Source organism: Falco naumanni, chromosome W, assembly GCF_017639655.2.
Source record: "Falco naumanni isolate bFalNau1 chromosome W, bFalNau1.pat, whole genome shotgun sequence".
Taxonomy (NCBI): domain Eukaryota; kingdom Metazoa; phylum Chordata; class Aves; order Falconiformes; family Falconidae; genus Falco; species Falco naumanni.
The window spans coordinates 28,515,206-28,532,175 of NC_054079.1; the positions used below are offsets into that span (position 1 = coordinate 28,515,206).

Below are 16,970 nucleotides of genomic sequence, written 5' to 3' on the forward strand. Positions count from 1 at the left end.
AAGCAGGGTGAACAAGGCCACATTATGAAGGGCTTTATCTAGCTTGGTCTTGAAAACCTCCAAGGAGGGAAAATGTACAGATTCTCTGAGCTTTTCCAATGTTTGACTGCCCTGATAGCAAAAAAGTTTTTCTTTATACCTAGTCAGAACTTCCCATTTCAAGTCCACTGTCTCTCATCCTTCCTGTACAACACTATAAAAAGCCTGACTCAAGTGTTCCTGATAATCTCCTCATAGGTATGAGGAGACTGCTTTATGGTCATGTCTGTCCATTGTGTGTCATCCCATCCATCCTGCTGCCCCCCCCCCCCCCCCCCTTTTATCCAGGCTGCACAAACCTTCTCTAGAATCTCCCCCATCTCCTGTTCTACCTCTCCACCTAACCCAGGGGTCCTCAAACTACGGCCGCAGGCTGGATACAGCCCCCCAGGGTCCTCAATCCGGCCCCCGGTATTTACAGACCCCCCCCGCCGGGGGTTGGGGGGGGGGGAAACCAAGCAGCCACAGATGACTGCCTGCCACTTCATCCGTGCCGGCCTCCTGACCTAACCTGACCTGACCATCGAGAAAGACTTTATTTTGTTTCAGGGCTAAAGAGAAGAAAGTACTGTTGCATCTTTTGACTACTGTCATGTAAATACATAAACACTGAAAACCTAAACTAACAGGAATATACCCAAACCCCTACCTTGCTAAGTCTCATGTATCTCAGTCATTGCTTCTTAAGGATAATATTAAAAACAGCAGTATACATTCCAGATTTTAGCATAAAGAATTATTTTCTCAGTGGACTGACAGTTCACCCTATTCCTTCTGCACAGCTAAGGTTTTCAGGCTTCATTTACGCTATATCTATTGTATTAATTAAACTACTTTTATTTTCACATTCTTGAAATTTGATGATTGCAATCAAGACAAACATTGCATTTTAAAACACTTTTGAGCTGGTTAAGCATTTATTACTCATAATGCCGCCTTTAAACCATTTCTTATATAGAGCAACTGACACCATTCTTATAAAGAATTTAATCCTCATACTGAAAAGGATTTAAATTTTTACTGTCCTGCATGAATTTGAGCTTTGTTTTGAAGTATGATTAATCAATTTTTGAACCTTCAGAAATTTCTTCTGGATCAGGGCTCAAAATAATTTTGTAACCAAAACTTAATGACATACTCTTTAGTACTACAGGAATACACAAGTTGGGAGAAATAAATACCTCTGTAAACTCTCTGTTCTTTGAAATTGGAAAAAAAATACATTGATATGTATGACTGCTAGACTACCTTTAAGTGTTCCGTCGCTTCCAGTTGGAGAGCAGACTGACTGTGGTGACCTCAAGGAAAAAGATGCAGCATTCCTTATTGAAGGATCACCATCCTAAAGTGACAATGATAAAAAAATAACATTATGAACATGAATACTTGATAAAGACTGAAATTAGTACGTATACTGATAAAATGGACTGAATAAAGAAGCATACAACAAATATTAGAAAAATAATTTATATTAAAATCTTCGTAATTTAGACTGCTATTAGACTATTATATATAGGCAACATTCCAGAGCACAGCCTTAAGAAGAATCTAGAATCAGAACATGCACACAAAAATAAATCTATGTCTTCTAGCTAAATAAGCACTTTTGGTCAACATTAAGATTTCATTTAGATTTTTTGCTATATGCACTCATAGTAAAGAGCTGAAAAACAGGAAAATGAACTCTATACAATACCAACTGGAAAAAATTGACTATAAAAAGTAGGTTGTTTTTTTTTTTTTAAAACAAACTCGCCATTTTTTCACTTAACCTACCCTTAAAGTTTATTAGAATGCTATCTTACTTTTACAGTTAAGTAAACTAAGACTTTGTATTTATAACCTCCAGCATACACACATCAGGACTGAACAAAATCTGTAGCACCCCCATTGCAGCAGCTGAGAGAAGTGGATGGCAATTACACACTCTCTCTGACAATGTTCAAACGGCCAATTTCCACATGCACAGCAGTAGACTAGCTACCATACACGTTATACCTTGTGAACGTGTAGTTCATATTACTTAGGAAAAAGGAAAAAAGTTTTATATTTATGGACTGAAGGTGCTTACAAGGTAAATAATATAAATCCATAAGTAACCACATTTCATCATCCATAGGCACTTACAAAACAATTCTATTTGATGGGGGTTTTTCCCCTCCCACAGCAAAATGAATCTAAAACTCATGCTGTGCTAGTAATTACACTTATTTTTGCAACAGCACTTGCAAAAAGACTTATTGCCTCACATGAGGAAAGCCTCATGCGCAAAGAAATATAACATTCAGATTCAATGCAATAAAAAGAACTATACCTTAAATGCACATGTGTTTTATTATTGCAAGTCAAAATGAATTAATTTCCTGATGTATGAGTTACTCATTTATTTAATACATTGAAATTACGGAGCTATTTCTTTTTTCAAACCTGACTTATCTTTGAATTGTAATAAATCTCAAAACCCAAAAAAATGGGGGGGGGGGGGGGGGGGCTTAGTAACTTCTGAACATATATGTTTTATTAGGATGGGAGAGGTCCTCTACCCATGATTACCAAGGACACAGGCAAAGGCACCTTTTGTTAGATTAACTAAACAGACTATCTAGGTAGATGATCTATGATCTTTCAGGTACACATGCCATTCCTACCGTAGCTGACATTTTCAGAAGTACTCATTTACTGTCTCCTAGTTCAGAACTTCTAATGATGAAATGTAGGCATGTAGGCACGAACTTATATTCTAGGAATGTTTTCAAGTTTATCAAAAAATGGGTATATGTGCAGTGAGCCTTCAAGGGTATATACTTGCTGATTTTGTAAAATAATATATTGCAAATACACAATATCCTGTAACTATTCATAATTTTTAAAGCAAAAAAATCCTAAGAAAAAGATTAAACATTTTAAGTTTTATGATATAATAATCCTCATTCATAGCTATCTATGCCAAAAGTGACATTGCTTCTGAAAAGGATGCAGCTTTATGTTTAAGCTTATTATTCACACAGATGCAAAACTTTAATTAATCCAAATTATTCAAACTGTTTTCTCCATGATAGCTATTAAAATCAGCTTTAAAAGGTGTAATTACTTTTTACGTTCAGTATTTCTCCAATTAAACCAAACAATGATGGCATGTTTTATGTTTTCATAGTCTGCCAGTTTTGAGTGAGCTTCATTTTTAAGTTCTCATGAACTAGGATGTGGTTGCAATGTTTGGATCACAAAATTAGGGGTGAATATTTTTAAATACTTCCTCTTTAAACACTGTGAAATAAATTATCCTAATACTAAAGTTTTCAAAAAATCTTGTCTTAAAAACCCCCAAGATTCTCTTGAAAGTGTACCTTTAACATAGCTGGGGGATATAACATGTACACTTAGTGCCAAGAAAAGCTTCTTATTTAGAAGAATTAGCATTGCTGAAGCAGAGACTGAGAAAAACATCTGATGATGATTGTGTATTATGATAGATTCCTTCATTACAAAGCTTTCTTAAGATACTACTTCTTAGCTAATATTTTTAATGAGAATAATTCTTGCATAAAAAAAGATGACTAATAAAACTAATAACGCTCTTGGAGTTCCAGTGTATTAATCCTGGTAAGGGATTTAGGGAGTCTGGTGTTAATAGTACACCTGTGGAATACAACACTTCTTTTTTGCTTCCACAAGCTAATTTAGGATGACACACACACACAAAAAAAAGGCCTGCTTGCCAGCAGGTTTTAATGAAGTTTTATAACTACTGTTATGCCTACTGTTGTAGGCATCACTATGACTACGCTGTTCAAAGAGCTAAAGTCAAAAAATAAAAATGAAAATTAAGTGCTCTCCCCTTTAGAGCTGTTAGGAGACTATGTGCCAAACTTGTAAAGAATCCCAATATGCTTCATTCACAGGGTGTGATGCTCATTAAGAAGAAAATTAAGAAGTTCACAAAGCTGTAGGAGAAAGTTGCTGGTTTTTTCCTTTAGAATCAAGATTCCAGAAAGAATTTTTCCGACATGAACTAATCACTATGAAAAAATCATCTTATAAAGAAACCAGGCCATAAAAGCACATAATAAACCAGTAATAAACAGCATCAAAAGGAATTTTTGCCTTCAACAACACTACTATATTACCCAATAGGTTATTCAAATATGTCAAGTCTAATTGACAGTTATGGTAATCTTCATAAAGACAAGTTAACTATATACCTCTTTAGAATCTAGTATTGTTTGCATCAACATATTGCTACAATAATTGCAGAGACACTACCATTTCTTTAAAATAAACTGAAATATGAGTAAAACTTTTTTACTTTTCATAATTTCATCAGAATCAATGTTACAAACTGTTCCAAAAAGAGATCTAGAAAAAAACCCAAAACTCACACATTAAAGTCGCACAGTTGAGTATACACATCTGAAACCTAAATATATTTTCAGTGGTTTTATTCATCAACAACATAGTAAAATATCTGACTTCTAAAACAGCTAAACACATATTTGCTTTATCATCATAAACTGGTCTAGGTAACATACATCACTACTTAGCCTGTTCACCATCTGTAGGTAGTCTTCATTTGAGTCATGTCTAGAATTATCAGTATGATGATTAGCTGAATTTCCAGACAACTGACTTGAAACTTTATTTTCATGGAGATTCCTCATCCCAGCTGTGACAATGGGACTGGATACTGAAGCTGAAAAAAACAATACAAAAAAACCCTCAAACCTATATTGATATAATCACACATTTGTTAATTCTGAAAAAATTCACAGAAAACATCATAAGAATGGATATTAACGACTTGGATGTAAGAGGTCTGGAATCTGAACAGGAATCCAACTGTCTTGATTGAATTCTTTTGCCACAAATACCTTGAATAAAATTAGATATCTAAGATTTTAATTTTAGAGGGGATTTAAAACCTAAATTCCATGTACAGATTAGCCAAGGTTCTCTCCACGTCTATCCTAATTACAGTCAGTATCATATTCCTATAGCTTACAGAAAACTTTATTTTCCTCTATATAATTTGTATTTGCTACTCTTAGTAACTTCCAAGTTATTCATGAGACACACAACATTATATATAAAATAGCTATATAAATTCTAAGCACATTGCTAAACTTTAAAAACAGATGACTTAAAAGAATCCAATGAGAATTCCACTTACAAAAAAAAAATAAGCCTAGATACGTAATAGTGTTTATGTTGATCAAAACTGTTTTTACAAAAGGGAAGAACAAAGAAATCCATTCATTCTGAAGGTCATCTTTGCCAGTTACTAGCATACTTTGAGCATAATTCTAGCCAACTTTGTCTAGTCTATACTACAAAGGTTTGGTAAGGCTAAATAAGATGGCAGCAAATCTTACATTACACTGGCAAAAATTAGGTTTTTACTAGTACAGATAAACAATTGCCATAGCTAACAAATAAAAGATTTTGGTTTGGTTTTATTTTTCTATTGTCATGTATACGTAACAACTATGCAAAATCAGTTTACATAGGGGAGGAGCAGTATAACATAAACCTGTATTTCACTATTTCTTCTTCCCCCCTTTTTTTTTTTTTTTTAAAGAAAGTATACACTACCACTCTGTACAATTTGGAAAACAAAGCTTAAACATACCCCCAAAATTCCCTATCAACTCATGATTTGCATTAAGCATGTGACTCCTTCAAAGAAGTTAGAGCTATGAAACATGCACATGAAGGTAAAGCTGACATAAGATAGGAGAATAAAAACAAACATCACGGACTCACCTTGCTGCATCTGAGGATGGGGTGTATAACTTGGAGGATGTGAATATGGCATATATCCTGCAGGACTTTGAGGAGCATATGGACTAGGCACTGGACTGTTCTGCTGTGCCAAAAATCTGTTACCAGAGCTCGTCTGTGGTGGCACAAACCGGCTAAAAATAAAGTTTTAGAAGTTTTTTAAAGTTGGAAATTTAGACAAATTTCTTTTGGAATATTATACCTTTGGAACACTGTAATTCCTGTGAGAGACAAAATTTGAACACAATCAAGAAACCCCTTCAAAACCAATATTTTAAGCTATCAATACCTTCCAAACTTCAATTATTACTTCAGAGCCACAGCTTGGGTACTGCATTAGTAAAAGTAAAGAACAGAATAAAAAGCATTCATAAGACCTCTACCTAGGGAAACAATAACAAATAATTTTTAAAGTAAGATCTGCAGATTTACTAAAACAAGATATGCAATTTCCAAAAGTTAGTCCTAGAAGTCTGAATAAAAGTGACATCGAAGGTTTAATTATCATGTAACAACTAGCTCGCTAGGATTAACAAGAAGCCATCTACTCTAAATATGATTTTTCCAGTAAGATTTCAAAGAACTTCATCTAACAGAACTATATTGCTAAGATACAGGAATGTGATAGGCGGTCAGGTAGGACCTGACCCAAAGTCCACTGAATACAAATTATTCTTTCACTGCCTTTATCTTAGACCCATCCTAAAGATAGGAAGCCATAAAAATAAAACAGGTGTAGAGGGATTTTTAAAGGCCCGAGGACATATGTTACCATTGTCCGGGTTGGACAACCCAGGCCTGTTAGTTGAAGCTGCAGAGCAGCTTTGAACTGTCCTGGGAACAAGCAGTGTGAAAAAGAAAACAAGCTGTTTCAGAGTAAAGATCGGGAAGAGACTAAAACAATTTGTTTAAAACTATTTGGTTGTAGCCAAAAAAAAAAAAAAAAAAAATTGTGGAAATTGCAGGAGTAAACATGTTTGAGTGGTGAACTTGGTTTATGGTCTTGATTAATTTTTTACCCATTGGCCAAAGTATTTTTGACATCTTGCCTAGGACAAACATATGGGTGACGTGGGCAAATGTCACGGGAATAACAGACTTTTGTCTAAGTCTGCAACAGGCAGACAACCCCTTTAGAACTGGTTTAATTGGTAATCCCCTGCAAGAGAATGAAACAAATGTTGATGGGTTTTGGAATGTTAAAACAGTGAATCTGACTTCCAATCAGAATGGTACATGTATGAGTCCAAATGGGCAATATGTTTGGCCTTCTATGCGTAATGCAGCGTGGTTATTGAGACGGTTATTGAGAATTTAAATCAGCCACATCATTTACCTTTGCAGGAGCTAGTCCTATTGGTTAGCGTTGTACCTGTTGAATATGTCAATGTAACTGCAACTGGTATGGCGAACTGTACCGACATGTCATCACCACTTCAACCCATGAATGGCACTGGAGTTATTTGGTTTGGTGACCCGTGGCAGTTATGGCTAACACGTCCAGGTGAACAGGGGTTTTATACAGGGTTTCAAAATCTAACTGGTTCACCTATTTGGGGAGAATTGAAAACTGGGGGTTTCCATATAGATGTAACAGGGGGTTATCAGTTGCCACCGGGAGTCTTTCTGATATGTGGGGACAGAGCGTGGCCAGGGATTCCTTTGTATCCTGTCGGTGGACCATGTTATTTAGGACATTTGACTTTGCTTGCTCCACATATGAAAGACTTATTAAAAATGACTCAACAATCTCACAGATCATGGAGGGCACTGCGCACCTTTGATGAAACATGTAATGACCGAGTCGATCTACTGTCTGTAACAGCAAATGTCCTAGCCTCCATATTTATTCCGGGGGCAATGGCAGCATTAAATGCTAAGAATATACGAAGGTTAGCGTGCTGGGGAGAGAAACAATTTAATCTTACATCAAAGATTTTAAAGTTCATTATTGCTTGATGTAGATAGTGTTAGGCATGATACGTTACAGATCAGAGCTGCAATAGATTTTTTGTTATTAGCACATGGACACGGTTGTGAGGATTTTGAAGGGATGTGTTGTATGAACCTTTCCAATCATTCCATATCGATGCACAAGATGTTGTCACAACTGCAGGGAAACATGAAGCATATTCTTGCTGATGATAATCCCTTTGATGAATGGTTGAGAGGATTGGGGATAACAGGTTGGTTAAAGACGTTATTGATGGAAGGAATATGCTTTGTTATAATCATTGTTGCAATGTTTTTAATTTTTAGCTGTTTATTTTCTTGTGTGAAGAAAGGTTTAATATCTATTGTGAATCAGACATGGGTTGTCCAGAAAGAAAAAGGATGATATGTAGAGGGATTTTTAAAGGCCAGAGGACATGTTACAATTGTCCGGGTTGGACAACCCAGGCCTGTTAGTTGAAGCTGCAGAGCAACTTTGAATTGTCCTGGGAACAAGCAGTGGGAGAAAGAAAACAAGCTATGCACAAACAAGAAGCCAGGTGCAGAGCAAGCCCTGGGAACCGCGGAATCAACACACTCTCATCGGCACACTCTGATCAGGTGCCTGCAGCATGCTCACTGATCAGCGACACGGACGCCCGCGTGACCAGAAACTTTTATCCAATCACCTGTGTGTAAAGTCGTGTGAGCGGTTGGTTTAAGTTATAAATATGACCTGTTTGTTTAATAAAGTGAGCACGGCATGTAGCCATATTGGTGTGATTGTCGTGAATTGGCCAACTCTCCACGGGGGACCCTCTTCAAATAGGCTTGTGATGATAAATGTACATTATAACCTACATTCTTATATGAGCTTTTAAAAATAAAAATAAACCAAATACTTCAGAAAGTACAATATATGCTTTCACAACCCTCAGTTCTAGATAGCTACTCTGTGAAGGTAAGCTTCCATAGAAAGAAATAGCAAAGTATATGTATATAACACAAGGATTTCAAGACAACTTAGCACATTGTAATATTCACAATTGGAAAAAAAACACCCACCTTCTTCAATATCACTTTTAGATATAAAAGTAAGAAAGCGTACGTTTTTGTGCAGATACCAAGCATTTCATTTGCCAAAACAATTACACTAACTTGAAGTGAAAAAAGTTTATTTTAATAATGGTATCTAATAACTGGAGATGAAATCTGTTAAAGCCCAGTAATTGGGTTGAAACTACATGCAGAACTCTTTCCTTTAGTCCAGAGTTCTTTATTATATTTAAATAGGCCTGGATTATAGGTACATCCTAATTGCCAACACTCAAAGTTTAAAATAGAACCAGAAAGTTGATGAGGAAGCTGCTGGAACTGTGGCCCAAATTACTGGGCCTATGGTTCTCTGAGTGGCCTATTGTATAACTGTTACAGCAGTACTCCATGCTTTTACAAGCCTTCTTTCCCACCCTCCTGTCACATTGGTACTGTTATACATGCTGGAACACAGCCTCTTCTCTCCTATCTTCCCGCCACCAGACTCAGCCTCTGCCACAGGTAAAGAACAGCTAGAGGGGTGGCAGGAGGCAGGGGGATTCCTTAAGTAGGAAAGAAAGTTTGACAAAAATTATGTGAAGAAGAGAGAGCAGGGAATCATGACTAGTCAGAACACAAAGATTAACTTGCTAACAAAAAGATGTTTCTTTGGCAGCTGAAGAAACTCACCCTGCTGTCAGACAAATGCAAAATTTGTCTTGACACCGATCATCTTCCATTCACATATTTGCAACAAGAATTGACTATCATTGTAGGAAGAATTTGCAGTTCGCTGCCCATCCCACCCCATTTGAAAGAAAACATTACCTGGAAGGGCTATGTGAGATAGTGGTTTGTTGATAACTGGAAGATGCAGGACTACCTCGCATGGAATTCTGAGAAATATTAAACTGGGACATCATCATCCCTATTAAGAAGAAGATAGCAGCATTACTTTACACGCACTTCCTTTTTAATCAATGAAGTCTCTTATTTCAGAAATTATTATATACAAGGAAATTATAAACTTTACAGACATTAACATCTTCTACCTACAACTGTTAGAAAACATTAAAAAAAGATCAATTCCATGTAAAATGTCCATTTTACACCATGACATAAAAAGAGTATTCCCTAAAGCAGTATTAATTCAATTATAAATATCAACAGTAGTTCCTTTCTCTGTTCCTTAGCCAAAAACCTGCTAGTAAGTAGAAACATTTCATAACAGGATGTATACTTTTACACCTCAGACTGGTGTGTACAATACTCATCATGCCAATAAGTAAAAGATTTGAAAACTTCACAAGTCAGAAGAACACAGAAAACTTATCTCCCATTTTAGAGCAAGTACAGAAAACAATCATCTCAGACTGCATGGTTGAAGATATTCTCCCTGCTCCAATAATGCCTTAGTGGTCCCTTTCTACCTAGGGAGGACAGCTTTCTATTCAACCTCCACCAAGCTTATAAGGAATGTTATCAAAGAAGGTGCTAAAATATTTTCAATTGCAAAGAACCACCAATATCCCACCTGTAGACTCCCAACAGCCTGTAGATTCCCACAATCAGCCTTTGGAAATTCAGGAGTTTTTATTAGATGGCAAGCCACAAGTACCAATATGCTTGAAACTAACTTACATCTTTATTAGGGATAATTTAAAGGAATCTTTTTTTTTTTTTTTTTTTTCCTTCCTCTTTGATACATGTATAAAGAATTTCCTAACCACCACATGACACTGGAAGTTGAAGAGGTGCAGGTACACAAAAACTTATATGACTTTTAACCAGGTGATTTTAATGACAGAGTTGAATGTCTTGCAACTAAAACAGCATCAGAATTCATGTGCGCACTGCAGCCTGGGAAGCCATAGCAAGTGATCCACAGCCATGGGTAAAAGCACATCAGTAATGCAAATATTTTAAACCAAAGGTTAGATAGAAGGCTGACAGTAATCCCCAATCCAGAGTGTTTGGGAGCCATCAGTCCTTGAATTACTATCACTGATTTCAATTACTGCAATATTCACACAAGCAAAGCTAGTTTCAGAAATCCTCCCTCTCTTTCCCTCTCCCCAGCAGGTAAGAGATGGGATAATCCCCCAGGAATGCAGCCATTACTACCTCCCTGTAGGTATGTAGTGCTGCTTTCCAAGTACATTAGCACAGGAAAACTAGCCCAGAGCAGGCGTAAAAGTCCCATGTTGTGATGGGGAGGAATCAAATCAGAGACCTCCATAGTTCAGTACAGAGGAAAATTCATTGTCACAAACAACAGAAGAGGACTCCTCAACTCCTGCAAAATTTGTTTAAATGAACACTTTTGCCTTGCATAGAAGGCAAGTGAGGAGGAAACTCCAGGAGTTTTGTGTTGGAGGCACCACCTGGCATGCCCACTGTCTGCTCACCTCTCACTCACTCTCGTCACAACTAGGTAGTAGTTAGTCAAACTACTAGCCTTTATCATTCATGTACAGAAAGCTGACAGAATGTGCCCATATGAGTATGAAAAAACACACACCTCCAAAAAAAAAAAAAACACAAAAAGCCCCCACCACAACAGTGTCTCCAAAGTTTCAAGACAGATAACAAGTCTGTCTAGTAACAATGTAATGAGGAAAGAGTAAAAATAAGCCCCAAACATTTAGTCGAAAAAGGAGCTGAAAATAGTCTGAGGCCATTAATGTCAAAATATCTTCTTGTACGTTTTTTACGTTGTTGTCATATCACTAAGCAGCAGACTTATGGCTCCACTGTACATCTCCATACCTTAAAATACTTAAGGATTTCTTTTAAATGCAACTTTAATTTTGATTGTTGGTAATGTTCAGTTTTGAGAGAACATCATCCTAATAATAATATTCCTAGAATTAGTTTCCTTAACACATACTCCCAGTCTTGACTATAATTTATTTTTGCTTGGAAAAAAGCAACACACATAAATCTATTTTAGCATTCCTACTAAATGCCAAAGAACAAACCACGTGAAAGCACAGCTCAAGATCACAGAAAGTCCTGTATGGTTAAACTGTATTACAGCATCACACATGCTTAAGCTAGGACTGCTCACCAACAGGTTATTTTTCAGTTAAATATACACTCTTATTGAAAGCATACATCTACAAAGTTTTTCCCTTTTACAGACACGTACACTTGAATGCTTGTATAAATGAAAAAAATTATTGAAGTAATTGATGTTTATGGAAAGATGTATAAGATTTTAATCCTCAAAAAATGCACAAGTTGCAATAAAGTGAATTTTAAGTCTTTTCTGCACCCTAGGCTATGCTATGAATACTAACCTATTGCAATACATTATTTTAGCTGATCTTCCAACACATATCTGCTGAAAGCCAAAGTGTTGAGAGAGAAAAGAGAAAAATATTATGAAAACTGAAACTAAATAATATCTTAATTTTAAATAAAGAAATCCACTTCACTCATACACTATAAGATGCAAGACAGATGTAGTTGAAAGATGGCACCCAGAACTTCCTCTATCATCTGATGAAAAAAGTCTAAAATAAAACTAATATGCTGCCCTTGTACAAAGTTAGGCCTGATGCCTGGTGATGTGATTCAGTCTGTTCAGACAACCTAGTAACAGAAAACAGTCTGAAAAATCTAACTAAAAATCTAATCTGTATGAAGACTGTTTCAACAATGTGACTATTATCAAAAGACAGGGAATAATACTTTGAACACAGCTGCTACATTACCTGAAATGAAATATGCCAGCAATTTTTTGGAAGTGGAGGTGGCAGGGGAGGGTGTGAGCCCAGGACACAAAGAAGTGCCCACATAATACATCTTTCTTGTACTATTTGTTTATCATAACTAAAACCAATTCTCACTCTAAACTTAATGATGAGCTACAAATCAATATGATCTTGGGAAAAAAAGAAAAACATCAGCACAGCATTCTGCTTGTGCTTTACCTTATATTCACAACTATTCAAAACATAACATTTAGCTTTCTAAAGATGCCTTTATTTCCGGACAAACTGTACTGTACCAAAATTTTTTTTCCATGTTTAATGTAATTCTTTAGTCAGATGGTCTGTTCTTATATTAGAAAAGACAACTGGGAGAAATGAATATGAGTTCAGTTCGTCCATACTAATGCTGGAACTCAAGGGATCATGGTGCAGGGGCCCACCCCAGGCTGAGTCCCACAGGGGGTCCCCGCTGCCTTCATTCCTTCTCATTCTGGGCATTACAGAAATACTGGATCACAGTACCCAGCACTGAATTCACTACATGCTGGACTCAAAAAAATGCAGAAGGAAGACAGTAAGGAAAGCAGAAGAGATTAATTTGAAATACTAGAATAGAGTCTAAATTTCATTCTTCTAGCTGGCAAAATGCATTACATAAGTTTTCTACCAAACCCCCAATTGTTCTACAAATCATGACTCTATAGATATTACAAAAATCTGCTCAGAAAGCAGAAGAAACCCCAACTTTTTCTGCCAGAACACATCAGTATATCCCCCATTGGCCTTGGAGGTCTGAATGGGATGGATTAACAGCTAATAAGGCCACCACAATTTGCCAGTATCTAGCTTCAAAATCTTCCTATTTCCAGGTAAGAACCTTTTTCCATAGAAAGTAAAGTCATACTTTGCCTAGCTTTTCCAAACATTCAATTCCATGGTTGTCTTCCTCTCAAAATACTTGGTCTACAGCTATGCTTTTCCCCCACCCCCCTTTCTTTCAATTTTTCTGATTTCACATTTACATTGCAATGTTTGCACTGGTACAAGTATTCAGAATTACGTAAACCAATATTAAATAGTCAAGGAAGTTTTAAAGTCTGATCTCTTCTGGTTCTCTAAAACCACTTTAATAACTTTATTAAAATTACATCAACTATTCTTTTAATTTTCCTGTTGAATTGTTTTTATTTCTATACTAGCACCTCCCTTCAAGCATAGGCCAAAGCACATTTATTAAAGACAGAAGTGTTTTTATTTCATTAAGGATTATTTTTAACCTATTGAATCAAGCTGTAAAGTCTTTCCCCTCTGAAGCAAAGAATTCACAAAAATTAGAAAGAAATTAACTCACTTTACCTTCTTTCTTTCAAAAGCCTCTGCTGGAACAATAATTTCAAAAACAATGTCTCCCTTTTGCACTTGCAAAAAAATATTTTACTCTACAAAACTGGTGGAAAACTCCGATTCAAGTGTATGTTCTTTGTGGAATCACTCTGCAAAAACTGGCAGGACAGTCACAACTCTTCCCACAGCTGGAAAAATCATACTCTGTCATGGCTACCACCAAATCTAGAATCTAGAGACTGTTTTCAGAGCTTAAATTTCAGTATATATGTATCAATGAGCTAAAAAATATTTAGCACTGCATTTTATTTTTTCATTCCAGGAAATTTCTGCATTCTTTCAAGGAAGATTATGTGTTCTGTCCTTAGCAAGTTCTTTTCAAATATTGTATGGCTTTTTACTCACTAGCCTAGGTGAGCAACTTAATAATCTCATTTTATTATTTTTCCCCTCCAAAACCACCCTACGCTTTCTATCCCCTGTGGACTCTGGTAACACTTCTATCTATATCTCTACAATACTAGCAAAACTTAATCGTCACACTGCGAAAACAGTAGAAATTCTCTTACTCCTTTTCTTTAAATACTAAACTATGAAATATTTCAGGTGCATATAAGAATTCTCCAGATCTACAAGTAGAATCTGATTAATCCTTTGCTCAGTCTCTCTCATTCTCCAGTTTTGCTATCCAGCAGTATATCTCCCTGAACCTCAGAAAAGAATCAGCTATTGAAACAGTAAAATCTGCATGACATCACAAATTGCTGAGAAGAGGAATGGCAAGGAGGAGCTGTTAAGTATGGTTCATTCAACCTTATTCCTTAACCCAGAACTATTAAGAACTAGCACTACAATGATATGCTATAATTGTACAGATTTTCAGTAAGATCAAGACATATTTTCCCAACTTCAATTATTTACTAAGACAAACATATGAACCTAGCCATAAAGAAATTCAAATTAACTTACTTTAAAATAAAATCCAATCACTCATCCTAGAAATTAAATTTTGTAGTGAAATTAAATATTAGTTTTTACCAAAATACCCAGTAGATTTTATTTCTATGCTAATTCTAATGCAATCACTCTTAGAAGATGTCAACATACATAGCTTTACGTCACTATCAAATACAAGGTAAGGCATAATCTCAGTTGTGCTCCATATATATTTGTGGTTAGTATCAGTCCCCTAAACTTATAGAACAACATAAAAGACAATCAATAAATAATCAAAAATCCTTACCACTTTGTACTCCATATCTGTTTTGCATGCTTTTCTCCCTGAAAACATTGGGATTCCTTGCCAGGATAGCCTGCAGCAAAACTGGTATATCTCCCTCTGGATCATCACTGCCAAGGTTATCTTTTAGTTCTCTGGAATTGTGGAAGCAAGCAAATAAAGAAGCAAATGCATTTTCAAATTTTAAGAAACCATGAGTCAAATAAAAAAAAAAACAACCACCAACAAACCCAAACCAAACAAAAAAACACCTGACCAAAACCAAACCAAACTACAATTTACTGTTAAAATATAGAAAAAACAAAGTCTGCAAAGTCCTGTTCCCTGATTCTATTCCCTCTCCCTCCTCCTCCTCCCCCCACTTAAGGAATGGAAAATAGGTATTCCTACTAGCCTTCAAAATTATTTTCTGTTAGTAAGCACTTAATTATAATATTCTGAAACTGACAGCCATGTATATATATAAGTTTTTTATGCCTACTTTTGCATCGTGATATTCTCCATAAAAGAAAAATGCTTTGGCATTACTGTAGGTATGAAAATAAGATATGCATGAATGTATAACATTCAGGTTGCAGCCCAACACTTTGAGAATCTTCTATTTTAAAATAGAAAATTTGGCATATCTTTGACATAATGGTATTCCCTTTGAACCATCAAAAATGTAATGGATTTCTATAAATGCATCCACACTTTCACTTATTGTTTGCTTTGAGGTCTTTTAAAAGCTACTTCCATTTAATCAAAACAATTGATTGTAACATGTAGGAAAAAGACAGGGCTGTCAACATAAGACAATTCAAAGGACATCAGGGAAAAACTGAGGAAAAAAATCCCAACAAAACCTACACCAACCCCCCACACACAAAACCCCAAAATATATATTAACAAAAAGATACTACATGAGCATACTTTTTGGCTCAAATCTTAAGTTCAATATCTAATCAGAACTGACATGGGTCTTATGTGGGTGTCTCAAAAAACTATCTTTTTGTGGAATACTGGGTATATAATTTGTCTATGTGCACTATTATCCACAGTCAAACAGAAATTACTATTGCACAATCAATACCACAAAGTCTGCATTCCTAACTAGCAAGAAAGGAACAAGCAGTAGATCTATTAAAAAAAAAAAAGTTTAATTATGCATAAGGGCTGTCGGACAACTACCACCACTCTGACTGAAACAATTGACTCTTATACAGCAGTAATCTGCTAAACTAGTCTAATAAAAAAACCTGCACATTCTAATTTTCAGATTTGTACAAATACCCTTCTCAATTAGGTTCATTTTAATTTCAAGGAATAAGGATGTTGATCTGATATAGTTGAAGTTCAAAATACATACATATGATCTGTTGACACCTGATTGAGACTGTGGACAAGCTGTGAAACCAGATTTTCATCCCTGCAAGTCAGAAGGCAGTTCACCTCTTCAGCTATCCGTCCATTGAAAAGCAGGCTTTTTGTTGTTGTAGCAGGTAAAGGTGATGGAAGAGGCAGCTGGTTCAAAACTGTTATCAGAAAACAGAAAGGAGTTCAGAATCATTTCATGAAACACAAGCATACAAAGATGGACACCTTACTCCCTCATGTGATTAAGAAGAAAACCTGACAGCTACATTTGAAATACAGGAAATATTTCTGGATTTCTTTTAAATCATGAACACACACACACACAGAGGCTGGACTCTTTTAAACAAAGTAATACAGTCAAGTCCATAAGTTATATTACTATAAATATTTAACTGTGCTAAGGCAAGTGTTACGAATAAAAACATACTTTTAAACATTCCAGAATACTGAGTTATTTAACGTTATGGCAGCTTTCTCTTGGAGCTGAAAGCATTGATAAAGGGAAGGAATAAAATGCAAAATCCTTG

The 16,970-nt window shown here is 35.8% G+C and overlaps 1 protein-coding gene across 8 annotated transcripts in view; it reads right to left on the bottom strand.

Moving 5' to 3' along the window:
- The window catches only part of LOC121080396 (nipped-B-like protein), a 169,590-nt gene that overhangs the window by 87,134 nt on the left and 65,486 nt on the right, over positions 1–16,970 (bottom strand). For all 8 annotated transcript variants that reach the window (XM_040578396.1, XM_040578393.1, XM_040578394.1 and 5 more), the window contains exons 3-8: positions 16,436–16,601; positions 15,091–15,221; positions 9,613–9,712; positions 5,800–5,951; positions 4,569–4,729; positions 1,288–1,381 (exon numbers count right to left, since the gene is read on the bottom strand). In XM_040578396.1, coding sequence (XP_040434330.1) covers positions 1,288–1,381; positions 4,569–4,729; positions 5,800–5,951; positions 9,613–9,712; positions 15,091–15,221; positions 16,436–16,601 — 804 coding nt within the window. The remainder of the gene's footprint in view (positions 1–1,287; positions 1,382–4,568; positions 4,730–5,799; positions 5,952–9,612; positions 9,713–15,090; positions 15,222–16,435; positions 16,602–16,970) is intronic.